The sequence below is a fragment of the Xenopus tropicalis genome, chromosome 4, assembly GCF_000004195.4.
Source record: "Xenopus tropicalis strain Nigerian chromosome 4, UCB_Xtro_10.0, whole genome shotgun sequence".
Taxonomy (NCBI): Eukaryota; Metazoa; Chordata; class Amphibia; order Anura; family Pipidae; genus Xenopus; species Xenopus tropicalis.
Window position 1 is genome coordinate 115,927,876 of NC_030680.2, and position 15,416 is coordinate 115,943,291.

At 39.5% G+C, this 15,416-nt stretch overlaps 1 protein-coding gene across 4 annotated transcripts in view; it reads right to left on the reverse strand.

Moving 5' to 3' along the window:
* Positions 1–13,665, reverse strand: part of ep300 (E1A binding protein p300) — a 34,796-nt gene extending 21,131 nt beyond the window's left edge. For 3 of the 4 annotated variants that reach the window (XM_002934725.5, XM_004913800.4, XM_004913798.4), the window contains exons 1-7: positions 12,432–13,665; positions 6,721–7,343; positions 2,210–2,380; positions 967–1,252; positions 749–859; positions 410–649; positions 208–301 (exon numbers count right to left, since the gene is read on the reverse strand). In XM_002934725.5, the coding sequence (XP_002934771.3) occupies positions 208–301; positions 410–649; positions 749–859; positions 967–1,252; positions 2,210–2,380; positions 6,721–7,343; positions 12,432–12,519 (1,613 nt within the window). In that variant the 5' untranslated portion in view covers positions 12,520–13,665. The remainder of the gene's footprint in view (positions 1–207; positions 302–409; positions 650–748; positions 860–966; positions 1,253–2,209; positions 2,381–6,720; positions 7,344–12,431) is intronic. The other variant, XM_004913799.4, reaches the window with a different exon arrangement.
* Positions 13,666–15,416: the final 1,751 nt, after the last annotated feature.

The window sequence follows — 15,416 nt, forward strand, 5'->3', positions numbered from 1 at the left end:
TTTTTTGCATATTGTTTTAATTATGAAAAACTATTTTTTTGTTATTTCTTAAGCTAAACTCCATGTTTGATTCTTGCTAGGTAAATCGATTACCGGTACACAACCCCAAGTATGTTCAGCACAAGCCCTAATCATTAAATTCATGTTATAGTAAAGGGGCAGTATGTCCCATTGTTTAGCTCTACCCATAATAACAGATTGAAATACCTCTGAGCGTTCATTCCTGAATGCAACATGGAGTCAGGAAGCAAACTGGAAGCTTGTACACCTACTCCTCCATTGACTCCCATTGTGCTTGAATCTGCAATAAGGAAGAAACAAGAAACTTACCCTGCTTGTCCAGTTTTAATTAAGTTTAATACATGTTGGAAAACAACTGTCAATTTGAAAATATAAAATGCATTCTTACTCATTGTGTTGAGAGAACGCATTCCCTGTGGTGACTGTCCCGACTGCTGGCCTTTAACTTGAGCTTGTGTTTGTGTCTGCATTTGATTACCCTGGTACGGAAGACCAAGAGCTGCATATGCTCTCTCTATTGAGCTTGGGTCAATTTGGCTAGTGGCATTAATTGAAGGAGCAGGTTGCTGGCCAACTGTGCCGACAGCACCGGGAGCTCCCAGCGTCACTGGTGGACCACCCAGCAAAGCTGTAGAGAGAAATTGTTATTAGTGACCTCTAAACAAATACTATTTAAGCAAGGGGGGGGGGGGGATAAAACCGTATTACTATCTTAATTCACACTTACTTTGATTACGTTTGTCGCCTGCATTCTTCAGAGGCAGACAGACAGGACAATCATGTCGTGTGCAATTTTTCCAGTGAGAAATTATTTGTCGTGAGGAGGCACAATGTGCAACTGAAAATAAGAATTATAACAAATGTTAATAAAAGGAAACCATGTAAAAGGCATGAATTGTAATTTTAAGAGAAAAATCTTTTGGATGTGATGCCACACCCACTCACCTTGGCATGATTTGCCCGCTTGGCAGTGTGTCATGTGATTTAGGACATTCTTCATTGTTCGGCAATGTGGTAAATTACATTGCCGTACCTCTCCATTGGCCTGTTCTCGTCGCTGACATTTGTGAGCATGCAGAAGAAGAACCAGTTGTTGCTGGATCAACTTCCTTTTCTCTGGATCTGCTGTTGGGGCCCCTGAGCCAATGCCCTGAGGGGCACCTGCTCCCATACTCGGCGGAGCTGCAGTAACCATTCCAGTTTGCTGAACTTGGGTGGATGTCTGCTGATTCTAAGGGAAAAAAAAGAATTGACAATTTAAGATGTGTTCTTCCACACATAGCATTTTGCAAATAACCAATCTTTTCAGGTATTCAAAGTACATTTTTCTATAAAGCAGTAGAAATAATATACCAGCACTATCATGTTCTATTCTGAAATTAAGAGTACAAAGACATACTGCCTTTAGGATGAGCCAGTGGCTTAAAGGATAAGTATGCATTGGTCTTGTGGACCTACTCCTATACTCAAAAGAAACAATTACATTTATTACTTAGAGGCCAGCTGTGCAAGGTGCCAATATACAGCCTCGGCCTATAAAGAGACAGAAAATAATCTTAGCACAAAGCAAAGCCACAGTGGCAGACTTGCTAATTATGTAACTATCTTACTAAATACATATACAAATAACTTCAATAAGAGAAGCCTGTTGCTAAACAGATGCAAACACATTGGAGGTGCATATTAGCAAATCGTTACAATTTAAAAGAGGAATAAAGCCTTAATTTGGCTAAAAAATGTTTAGTGTGCTCTGTGATGCTAAAAAAAAATCAAGCTTAAGGGTAATTAGAAATCAAAATATTCACAAAAAGGAGGTTTCAAGGAAGTTCTAGAGAGAAAGAAGAATACAAAGTATAGCATGGTCAATGTTTCGTCACCACTTTCAAGAGAAAATCTATGTCTGTTATTATTTCCAAAAGACATGCTGAATGCTCTTTGTTGTATTCTTCTACTTATACTTTATTAGCACCCAGGAATAGTATGGGCTCCTCTTGACACAATATTATACACAGGAAGTAAGATAGGGTCTTAATTGAGATCTCTTGGGGAACAGATCTTTTACAGGTGTCCTTAGGTGCAAAATCCCATAACGTAAGGTTTTGCATTTCATTGGCTAATTATTTTCTTGGCATTTGGCTTTACATTTAAAAGCACAACCAAGACAGCAATATGCAACCTCTATCCTCACCATATTTGGCATGCCAACTCCAGGTTTCTTGTCCATTGGAAACTGAGACAGGCTATTCTGTAATGCTGCCTTGTTCTGGATTTGTGATCCCATAACTGCGCCCCCCATCTGGGGAACAACATTTTGTCCATAAGGTGTCCCATAAGGATTAGGATTGTTCATTAGACCCATCTGGAACAAAAAAGTGCATATAATGAAGAACTTTAACCATCTCCAAAATGCTTAATACATTTAACAGAATAACTGTAATCGTGCTTTACTATATCTATATAAAGATTTTCTAAAATGTACATTCATAAAATTTTTAATTAAATATTTGTGTGCAAAAATGTTATACATGTTTATTATATGTATGAACTTTGTAGCTAGGTAGCCTGTATAAAGCACCTCTCATTGACAGCGGCTTCCTTTCAACATTACAGATTCCTAACCGGTAAGCGCATTTTAACAGAACAACATGTTAGAAATATATTTTTCATAGGAAAGCCAACAGCACTTGTTTCGATACTGCTTGAAGCAAAGAATTTACATTGTAATTACATTCAAAATAGTAATCTGCATGTGGCTGAATTTAAAGCAAATTCAGCCAAAGATCCACTTACTAGCCCACCATGACAAATATTAGAATCTGCCTACATATGGCCAATGGAGTGCTATTTAACTTGCATGGTAGGGCCCCCTTTGGTATTAGTGATGTGTAAGGTTATGGTGTTTTTATCTTGAACCAACATAGTTAATTCACAGATATATCATCAATATGATTTTTGCTTGCTCAAAATACAGATGTTTAATTAATGTTTATATTATCTTTAGTAGACAAAGTATGGAGACCCAATATATGGAAAGATCCCTTATCTGGAAAACCCCAGGTCCCAAGCATTCTGGATAACAGAACCTGTTCTGGAATATATGCTCCAGTAATACCTGTCCCTTTTGAGAAATCGGGAATCTCTCCGCTTTTGAGTGAAACCATTATTATTAAGATTTTTTTATGTGCATCAGGTTTTACACAGTGTGATATGGTTAGGGTCGAGGTACCCCTTCCCTTTTTGTTGTTTTGACTACACAGTTTTAACTTGTTCAAAAGCAGATACTTCTGATTTCTTAGGATGTGTGGGGGGGGGGAATCACACACACACTAGGTATCCACATATATGAAAACATATAAAAAGCAAAGTAAATCTGCATTAAGGTAAACAAAATTAGCATGCATAACTAAAATAACTAATCACTGATAAAGTGGATACTGTAGTTGGGAAAGGTACAGGCATCATTGTACAATGCTTAGGTATGTTCATGCTCTGCTGCGTAAGGACAAAACTTCCATAAAATAAATAAGATACAATATAAATTCTAAATCTGCCTCAAAATATGAATTCATATGAATACAGAACACAAATCAAAACACTTCTTTGCATTACCTATCAAGAAGCCTGCACAACATATGTGGAAAAACATCAGAAAAGATTGTATGGCTGCAATAAGGCAGCCAAGCAAATTCAAATGCTGCAGAAGTACTAGGACTTTGCTGGATCCCTAAACAGACATCTAAATTGTTAATATACAGACACCTGTAAGATATTGCTAGCATCCTGCCTTTTTGTGGGGTTTTTTAATTGCACAAATTGTTCTGGGTTTAAAATTACTCTATTTTATTGCCCATATTTTGTTATATTTAAATGTAGTGCTTTCTGTATGTAGTTTTTACCGGAAAAAAACTATGGTGCATGGATGCATTTAATATACACATCTTAAGGAAGAAGGCCACAGCCTATTAAGAAATCAGGACCCAAGTAAAGAGAGCAGATGGCAAAGCACCAGTCCAGAAAAGGGAACAAAAGGTAACATGGCTCCCTCCCCCATGTAAGTGCAAGTCTTACCCACCCCCAACTCTTAAAATTCAGCCTGCCCCTCCCCGGCACACTCCAAGCAGCATTGCCTTGCATATGACAGGTTTAGGACACAATGAAGCTTTCACACAACAGTAAAAACTGCTCCACTGTACCTATTTATCTCTAGCAAGTTAGGACATTAAAATGGGAAAGTCTTCCCAAATAAATGGAGAAACATCCCATCAACTCAGTAGGAACAACATCCCATTACCCTAGAATAATCCTCTCACTACAGTCAGAACAGCTCTGACCTGAAACATGGCTACATACTGCCTAGGTTTATAGAAACCATAGTAATTACATAGATGTCCCTCTCAGACTTCTGGTCAAATAGTATCTTAGTTCACAAAGAAAAGTCTCTGTAGTCACAGTGGAATCCTGCATGATACAAATATGTTGCAGCCAGAAGGGCAAGCGTCAAGTCAGTTGCCAAAGTAGTGTTTTTGGAGCTGCCTGGTGTAGTGTATAGGATACCGTGTCCCCATGCTACCATACACGTGGCATGTAGGCTACACTACTAAGCCTCATAGTCCAGTCAAAAACATTGTAGTTAAGCTGCTACAGCCAGATGCCACCAGCACCTAAATCACACACCATTGTACACTTATTTGTTATTGTGCACAAGTGCATATTGTAATGCAAAATTTAAATCAAGCCATTAATACTAATAGATTACTATTAGTATTAGTGGATACTACTACTAATACTTAAAGATTCCAAAATGGTGTGGCACTCATCAAGACTAACAGTCTTACCAAAAGCTCTGCTCATCGACAATAGGCCAAACGAGCAATCAGACTGTTGGCCTAGGGCCAACAACACATCCCTTGTGCAGGCACCACTAGAGAGAGGCCCACATAATTTAGGCCTTCTACAACAGATCTTCCACACTTGTCCAACCTGGTGATCCCTGGCATGATATGAGCTAATAAGCTGTGGGCACTTTCAGATTAACTCAATTGGGAGGCCAAATGAGCTGATCTCAGGCAACCCAGAAAATGGATCAATCTGATCATTTGCCAGTGGACCAACCATTGAGATGTAGTGGGCCTATGAAGACCTATCAGACAAAGACCGCACCAACAAATCAGCATTAACATGCCCAATAACTATCTTGACAATGCTATGTCAATATCAATCAGAAAGGACTCCTAAGGGCCACATACAAAAGCCATTGAGATGCCAACTTGGTTTGGAAGAGCAAGTTTTGGAAAAATTCCACATTTTTATTGGCCTGTGTGTGGCCACCATGAGCATGGAATGCTTAGCCAAACTCATGTACTATTCCCTAAACTACTATCTGGCACTTTCTTAGCCAGATTTCTACCATATTCCTCCACCTACTGCAAACAACTCAGTCACACAGTTTTTCAATGGTGCACTGCAAACTGCAGGCTCATGCTAAAATCATGCTAAAATGTGTCAGCAATTCATAGCATGGAGTGTGTATTTACAAAAACTACATTTCTCTAATTGATGCAAGTTGTTTGTACTAACAAATCAAATCAGTAATATCACTTATCTGATGTTACCCTTAGGGAAGAATACAAATTATGCCCCAATATAAGCAAGTCTGTTTATAGCTCTGTATCACCGTAAGAAACCACAACATTTGAACTTATGGAAGAAAGTGATCAAGAATCTCTACAAGTATATAACACAAGATATTAATAATATATAAATAATAATATATAAATAACATCTCAAGCTGTTCAAACAAAAAGAGGTAAGAATGATTTACGCAGCACTAAGAAATGGCAAAACTGTATTATCTTTAAATGGATATTTGTATTCAGCTGGGTGGTATCATTTTTTCTGTATATGTATGATGAATAATTTGCCTGAACCAAAATGTAAAAACTTTGAAACACTGAGAGGTAGAATATGTGGATGTAACAAACTTAAACACTATATAACACTATTTTTAACAATGTTTTACATTTGCTAATCTTTTTATCTTTTCACTGAACTATAAAGCACTCTCCCAAACCCTGATGGAAATGTATCAAACTACTACTGCCAAAATTGCTGTCTTTCAAGTTTCACTTTAAAAAGTCGACCAACACATTCATAAAATAAGGCCAGTGTTTTATAAACTGCTACAGATCTTACTATCCACATTATCAGTGACCAAGAACTTAAAGCACATTTAAAAGGTATAATGAACAGTAACTGAAAAGTCAGTTATAACAGGTGCATATATAAACGTCATCCCTTTTAAAATTTTCTTGCATAATGAATATGAAATTATAAACAACTTTTAGATATACATTTAAACACAATTAAAAGGTTTTAAATGTATTTGTGACCGTATTTGCAAATAGCCATGCTTACAGCAAAAATTGTTTTTTATTTATTTATTTTTTTTTTTTTGCACAATGAAAAAAATTCAAATAAAAAAAAAAACACTTATGTCTCCTACAAAGAATGACAAATTTTTGACAGGGCACATACACCCTGGCAACAAAAGCAATTTTAAATACAGCAGATAAGTTAGTTTTGTGGAGTTCTCTTACTTTTGTCATTACCTGTCCTACATGTTAATAAATATAGGAAATACCCATTTTCTTATATATTCATTAAGATGAAAAGAAAATATCCCCAAAAAAGGTCTCTCACCTTGTTCATGGCTGTTGGCTGTGGACCTCTCATACCAGGCTGTCCTCCAATTTGAGGTCCACCTTGAAGTGTTTCGGCAAGAATGTTGCCTGTATTGCCCATGTTAGGGTTGGGGTACTGCATGTTAGGACGACCTCTACCAGATCCAACAGACCCATTCATCATTTGACCCTGAATCATACTTTGTCCATTTCCAGCTGTCATCATTCCTGCGTTGATGCCCATGCCATGCTGGTTTACAGGGCTATTCACACCAGGTATCATTCCTGCTGCTGACGTGGGATTTATCTGCTGAGCTGTTGGTCCAGTGTTTCCACTGCCTCCCATACCCATGTTTGGCGATGTAAGTCCTCCTTGGTTCATGGGACTTTTGACCATGCTGTTCAGTAGGTTTATTCCTGGGCTGTTTTGTGATGTTTGTTGCCCAAGGCCCATGCTCATGTTTGAGGTGGTTCCACCACGCAAGAGCTCAGAAAGCTGCTTATGCTTGGCAGCTGCATCAGGCACCATATTCATGCTGTTGTGTAGCTGACTGAGATCTCCACCATTAGTCAGACCAAACTCACTTGAGTTAATCAACTCATCCGGTAAATCCTGTTCCAAGTCGAACAGAGACCCAAAATCTAACAAGAAAAAATAAAAATTATCAGTTAATGCTACTGGAATTAAAATGGGAAAAACATAATACTACTCAAGAGAATCAGCAAAACTTTGCAAGGGAAGCTTGTTTGTTCATTCTGGTGGTTAGGCTTTCAGCAAGGTTTATGCATGGCGGCTCAGCCTGAAAACCAATTAGGGTGAAAACTGGGGTGAAAGGCCATTTGCTATTCTAGATACACCTCAATGCCTAGTGAAGAGTTAGTGAGAGCTGGGGTGAATAATTGGATATTCCTGAAAATATGAATGACCCAATGATATTTTCCTGTATCTGCACTCATTGCACAAGTTAAGCAGGCGCCCTGGCTAAAGGTTGGACAGTCAAGTGGGGACTGAACAGAAAAAAAGCGATTATGAATGGCGATAATTTTTTTTCACATTTATAAAGAACCAAAATATTCCGCAGCACTGTAGAACTGTTTAGAAAATATTAATTACAGATGCAGCATGTTAGCCTATCAGTTGTGGTCCTTGCACGAATAATCAGAACACTAGAAAGGCAGCCATACCTTGTATGGCCCCTTGTAAGCTCTCTGTCCATTCAGCCTGTGGGCCAATAGTTTGGAGAGTGTACCCAGCTACTCCATGTACCGGCCCAAGATGAATTAAACATTTGTATCAGAAGGCAATTGCTCATGCAGCACAGAATAACATACCATAGTTACCCGTTACTATTTGCCACTTTTGCATGTAAGGCAATCTTTAGAATATTTTTTAATAACCTAATTACACTGTTTTCTGTGGACTAAAAGACATCGGGAGATGAACATGAAAAGAAAGTTTTCATGTGTTCATGTTTGACTCTCAAAGACAGAAAAACCGAAGATGCTTAAAGATTTTGTTCACCTATTGAGTTAACTTTTAGTATGATGTAGAGAGTAATATTCTGACACAATCTAATTGGTTTTCATTTTTTCTTATTTGCGATTTTAATTATCATTTAACTATTTGTCCAGCAGCTCACCAGTTTAGAATTTCAGCAGTTATCTGGTTGCTAGGGTCCAACTTACCTTAGCAACGAGGGGGTAGATTAAATGAGAAACTGAAATATTTATGGGAGAGGGCCTAAACAGAAAGTAAATAAATAAAAAGTAACAATAATAAAACTGTAGCCTCACAGAACAGAAAGTTGGAAAGAGGCAGAGAATGACAAAATTTAAAAACTATAAAAAAAAAAATAAAGAAGTTCAAACCAGTTGAAAAGTTGCTTAGAATTGGCCATTCTATGACATACTAAAACATTTGCTATGCCCAGGATGCAAACTTACTGAAATGAACAGATTTTGTTACACTAAATACAATTTATTATACATTTTTTTGGAAACTAAACCTGCATTATTATTCAGGGAAGTCATATTAGGAAGAACATATTCACTTATTGCTCATCTTTTGTCAAGGATTTATAAAAATTAGCATCACGCTGCATTTGTATATCTATGTTACCACCCCCAGACATATTGTCTGTATAATTACCAAAATGGTATTGTAACTAACCTAAATATAGATGCAGTATGCATTTATCTGGAAATATTAGATATATTTTGCCACATGCAAATTATTGCTAATTTTGTATACTAGTTAGAAGGCCAGTGCTCTTTGAAAACCACACAACGCGTACACTATGCAAAACAGACAACTCTACAGTATTCTCTCAGCATAGTGGATATCAAATCTGAGCCAATAAGTTATTTGAGCTGTGTTATTTTTCTGCTTTTAGCCAAGTCTAAAAAGAAGCACTCCACATATTAATCTGACCACTACATTAAAGATCAATTAAAAAAAGGGGATGTAAAATAAATGCAATATTAAACAGTGATACTTATTCCCATAATCTGGGAGCCACAGTTTTAAGGTATTCCAGTAGGAAGCAGATACAGTTGATTATAATCAACTTGCAGGAATAGATGCCCCAAGAAAATCTGATCACTGCAAAGTAAGAAACCTGCTCCAAAACAGTTCTCTTTTCAAATATTCCCATGATGCAAGAATATTGGGCGTTTTAGTAAATGAGAAAAGGGATATAATTCCTTTGCATACACAGGTATGGGATCTATAATCCAGAATGCTTGAGACCTGGGGTTTTCTGGATAAGGGATCTTTCTGTAATTTGGATTGTTTTGCCTCCAACGAGGATTAATTATATTCTAGTTGGGATCAAGTACAAAGTACTGTTTTATTATTACAGAGAAAAAGGGAATCATTTTTAAAAATTAAAATTATTTGATTATAATGGATTCTTTGGGAGACAGCCTTTCCTAGAGATTATGTGCAAATCCATATTTTGTTATAAGTGATGTTTTAAACCACTTTTGCACTGAAAAATGAATGATAGCTTTTAAGTGTACACAAGAATATTTACAAGCAAAAATCACTGCACACTGAAAATGTATCTAACCAGTAAAAAAAGAGCACATTCAGGAATACCTGACTAAGTGACCAAACCAAAATCTGTACATAATATTGTAGCCATGAACAACAAAATATCTGCCAGTCTAATAGCAGACCTGTGATATTTAAAGACAATGTGTTAAATATAACATAACTTAAGACTTTGTTTCAAACTGCAATGTTTGCTACAACCCATACATTATGTTTTTTCATTTATCCAGTAACTCCTTTCAAAATATCTTGGTGGTTGAAAGGAAGCATCATTTTAAGCTATTTTCCAATGTACACTAAACATTTTCTATGACTTCAATTATCTGTAAATAAAAAATTGAAATTGGAAGCATTGCAGTTAGGTAGGTTATATATAGGCATAAAAGGTTGAACTTAATGGACATTTGTCTTTTTAAACCTAATGTACACTATGTAAAACATATAATATCACTTTGTCCTTTAGTGCCAACTGTCAAAACGTAGCAAAATTCAGTTTTCATCTGGCTGTTTTATCAGCCATCCCTTGAACCTGGGGAATATGTAACTGGCAAGTATTTTACTACTGTATTGAGAATTCAAAATGTATAGCCATTACACATAAAATGCATGACTAGTTTTCCTACAATATTTGCCCTTTCTATAGTCTTATACTCTTTTTTTGGCCCATTTACACCATACCTAAAGACACATTGTATTTTAAAATGCAACTTAGAGCAATTAATTAATATAGTAAAACCAAACCATTGTATAATGTGTAGCCCCCTGTGTACCTCCCCAGACAAAATGATCTTACAGTCCTAATGAAAAGTTTATGTTTACACTATGATTCAACAGGACAAGTTAATACAAAATGCACTATAGAATCAAAAGCATGTAGAGTCCAGTCTGCACACCAGTCCGTTTCTTCCACTCCCATAACAGCAAACTAATTTTGTTTTGGGAATAGCATCAGGACGTATGCAATTGTCAAAATCATCATTGTACCCTGTAGCCTTCAGTTTTGCCTTCCCTGTAACTAAGAACCATAGCCAAAGCCATTTCCCTTCTCCACCAAACTTTACTCTCATTATTACACATTCAAGTAAACCCACACTCGACTGTCCAGATGGTGAAGCACAATACATCACTCCACAGCATGGGTTAGCACTGATCTGAGTCTGCTGATTCCAATGGCAGCAGCCTTAAAGCCATTCCAGCAAGATCTTGGGATAGTAACAGCGATGTTGGACTTTTGTGCAGCTGCTCCTGATGAACAGTTATTACACTGACATTTCTTCTAGGGACTGTAGTGAGTGCTCTAACTTACAATTTTAGGAGTGTCCAGATACTTCTGGCTATGTAGTATACTCTTATGATATTGCTGAGCAAAGTGAAGTCTATGTAACTTTATAACATGGGTACCAGGAAAGTTTCCCTTAGTCATAGCCAGAAAATATATATTTCTGGTACAAGGTAAAAAAAAAAAGGTACGCTGTGAATTATTGCTCCTTTTCAATCTCAGATGTACACTGGGACCGAACAATTCTGCCAGAAGGCTGTTTCAAAACAAGCTGTGCTTGTTTTACATAAACAGTATAATTTACAAAGATAGAGTAGTAGTGTAATGTAAAGGGAATGTTTTAAAAAGCAAACTTCTGAATTAAAAAAAAAAGTCCACTGCTATTTTTTATACCATCACCTATATGCCAGTTACCTTATCTGCGATTAGGTGCATTTGTTTGGGACAAAAAATAAATGAATAAAAAGCTATTAAAAATGTAAGTGCAGCAAACTACAAATCAAATAAATCACAACCATTTTTTTTACAGGACAGAACCCCAGCAAAAAAGAAAAAAAAATCCAGGGGTGTCTGATTTACAAGTATAGTACAAAAGAAGTTTGCAAAGAGAATTTGTGCTGTAAAAGTTGCAACCTTTGAAACTGAACTTGTTCTGGTGTGATGTGTCCTAACACTTGAGTTCACTATAGCATTCACTAGAATCCCCATATAGGTAATGAAACCATACTAATACCCTTTACTCTCTCCCTTTAAAATGAAGCAGATTTGAATAAAAGCCATGGGAGATATTTAAGGGGTGTCTGTCACTGAGCTGTAAATTGACAGTTTTCAAAACATGATACTTAATTTTTAATCTGGGTGTAAAGTCAATGTTCTGCCATATTTAAGCAAAGGAAAGTGGCTTTTTCTAATTATAAAAGAGCCCTGCAACTTCAGAAGCAACAAAAAAACCATAGCTCAAATGCACAAGAAAAGGCAGCCAAAGTGATACTTTGTTGAACTGTAAAATGAGACAACATACAAAAGGTTGGAGAAAAAGAAACAGGCAGCATAAAATTTATTATACAGATACAATATGACACCAAGTCAATGTAAAGCTAAGAGAGTTGCTGTAAAATCGAGATACACATAACAAACGAACAAAGTCAAAATGACTAGTGAGGCCTATGGCAAACTACGGCAAAAAGTGAACTAAAAATGTTACCATATGATCCTAAAAACTGTACTGCAACAGGAAGAAGGCCACAGATTGGCCATCCCTGATGCTATGGTTAGTTTTAAAGGCTGGCATGCATAGAAACAGCTTAAATGTAGTGTATAGAGGTGTGCAACATGCCCTGGGTGAAGGGTGAGTAGAACCTCATGGGTATGTGGACATTAGATCACAAGAACTGACCTGGAACATCACTGGAAGACAGGGAAGGAGAAGACATCTTGGGCTTCTTGGCCGAAGGGGGCCCAGGATCCACTAAATTTTCAGCCATTGTTGCCAATTGTAGTGATTCAGTTAGCCGATCCAACCCTCACTATTCTGCGTGCAGTCACTAAAAGGCCAGGGGTGCCAGGAGGTGAGCCCTCCCTGCCCCTACCAATGCACTCACTAGACACCCAATGTAGGTAGGCGATCTCCTTCCTCGCTGCTTCAGGTGCTTACGTTCTCCTCTCTCACACAAAAACTGTCCACAACATTCAGGACGCCAACTTCGGCCAAATATCTGGGCCTCTTCTGACCCATCGTCGTCCCCCTACCCCCAATAGTGGGGGGCGATGGGTGAAATTGGAGGAATAGCCCAGGGAGCAGCTTCCCACCACTAAGGAGGCCCTGTGTCTTAAATGGGCTGAAACGAGAGAAGTCAAAGCTGCGAGTAAAGGTGCTGAGAGTGACTAGGGAATAGCGTTCCAGGCGGCTCAGCAGCACTTCCTCGGGCTCTTGCCTTGCTCAGAGGGCGGCATCGCTGCGACTGTATGTGCCGGTGTCACGGCTTTAAACTCAGCCGCTCAAAGGCCGCATCCCCGCCCCCTTTGGGAACGCTTTGGGGGTAGGCGAGCCCTGAAGTACCGGCCCGGGCCCACTGCAAGATCCCGCGGCCTGTCTCACTATAATTGCTTGAATCCCTTCCCCCGCGGCCTCTCCCGCAGTCTCTCAGGAGGGAGGGTCTCCTGCTCGGAACACTCGGCTCAAGGTAGATCGGGGTAACACAGGTGAAGCCGCCGCTTGATGCCGTGAGGCCTAGCTTAACCGGAAATCCTCGTCCCACAGTAGCCGGTGTTACCGCCTTGTCTCTCGGGGGAGCTGAGGGGTCGCAGTAGCCCTAGACTGGTTTAGAAAGAAGACACGGAGACACCGGCCCCAAGGTGTATCTGTTTCCAGAGATGATTCACGGGAAGGCTTGTCTTTGTATCCAGCCTTCCTTCTCCTCCGGTAGCCCTGCGGTTTGTGCTGGACTCCGGCCGGGGCTCCGTCCCTCACACACAAACAAAATGGCGGCTGTTGTTTCTTCACTCGGCCGAGGGAAGCTTCAGTAGCAGCAGCCGGAAACGACGCAAAGCTTCTAGAGGGGGCGGTTCACCTCAAAGGGGAGGTGCACTGATTGACGGGCGGAGCTCCTAAAGACGCCTTTCCATTGGTTACCGCGCACAATGAAATTGAACGATTCAGAAGCAGCGGGTGGGCGGTACAGAGTGGAAGTGCCCTGCTATTGGCTGGCTTTGCTTCCACCGTCTCGTTGCGTCATGTAGGTTTTTTTTTTCCTTAAAGGCAAGTGAGCGGGCAAAGGGGGAATGTTTCCTTCTTCCTCACCCTCCCCCATCAGTTTGGTCATTTTCTGTCGGCGAACAAGTTTGACTAATAAGTAAAAGACGAGAATGTAAGCCATCGTGCCAAACAGGGCAAACAAAGCCTAATAGGCCTTTGTCAGCTCAATATTCGTCCCAACCATTAGCTGGGGTAAAGGGGGAGTCACGTATGGTTAGCAAGGAAGCCAATTCGTGTGTACCATAGAGCATCGACTGCAGGGAACTTACTGGATGTAAATCTGTGAATCATGGTATATGTTGCGATTAGTCCACCTGCGGCTGTTACACCGCGACTCCCAGTGCCATAAGTTCCACAGACATTCACAACTTGGAACACACAATCCGTGCAGGGGAGAGGCCGCGATAACGGGGGTTTAATAAGAGCCACGTAGTCTCCATCTCTGGTCTGGGGCAGCTGTCCGCGCAATGGATTTACCAGATAAAGCGAGTTTAAACGTAGTTTGGCTAAATGGGTCCGTATGACTCGCTGTAATGCAATCTCCAGCCATGGGGTCCCGGTGCGCGGTGCTGTACGTTCAGCAATGCCCGGCCACACCAAAGCGGCTCAGTATAGGGTTGGGCAGAGATGGCATTTTCGGGGACATTAGGCATGTCGAACCTCCAGGTGTACAATTGCACCTCCTAACTTCCCAGCAATACGTTAACACAACATCATTTGTGTCAGAAATAAATGAAGTAGCACGATTTGCTACAATCTATCCATGTACTTTTCTCAGTTTCTCTGGGTAACATGCTTACTCATAAGATACTTATATCTTACTCATAAGATTCTCATACTCACACAATGCTGGTGGGCTGAATGATGGATCATCTTGATTTATATAATACCTGACAAAGGGGACCAAGCTTCCCTTTATTGGCCAGGGCCCTCACCTCTATCCTAGGCAGGGTTGCTACCTGGCCAGCAACAGCAATGCTTGATGTCAAAGTTAATAGTTAAAAAAAAGTCAAAAACGTAGGGAGGCCAGTATTTTTTTCCAGAAAAGTTGGCAACCCTGGATGATTAGAACCCCCATTTTACTGGGACCCCATAGAAGTGTAAAATTTGGGGCCCAATGTGCTATAACATAATGTATTACAGGGATCCCCAACCTTTTTTTTACCCTTGAGCCACACTCAAATGTAAAAAGAGTTGGGAAACAATACAAGCATTAAAAAATGTCCATGAGGGTGCCAAATAAGGGCTAATTGGTAGCTCCTATGTGGACTTGCAGCCTAAATGAGGCTTTGGCAGTACACCTGGTTTTTTTGCACCCAAAATTTGCCTCCAGGTCAGGAATTCAAAAATAACTACCTGCTTTGAGGCCATTGGGAGCAACATCCAAGGGGTTGGTGAGCAACATATTGCTCATGAGCCACTGGTTGGGGACCACTGCAGTATTAAGTATTTGAATTCTGGCCCCAGAAATGACTAGGCCCTCTGCAGTTCTACTGCATGTGGCACCTGTTGCTTGCTTGCCCTGAACAATAGAATAGGAAAATGGGGCCTCATTCTTACACCAGGAACTATAGGGTGCAAATCACTACTATTATATGTTACTACCAAAGGGTAAGATTACAGACT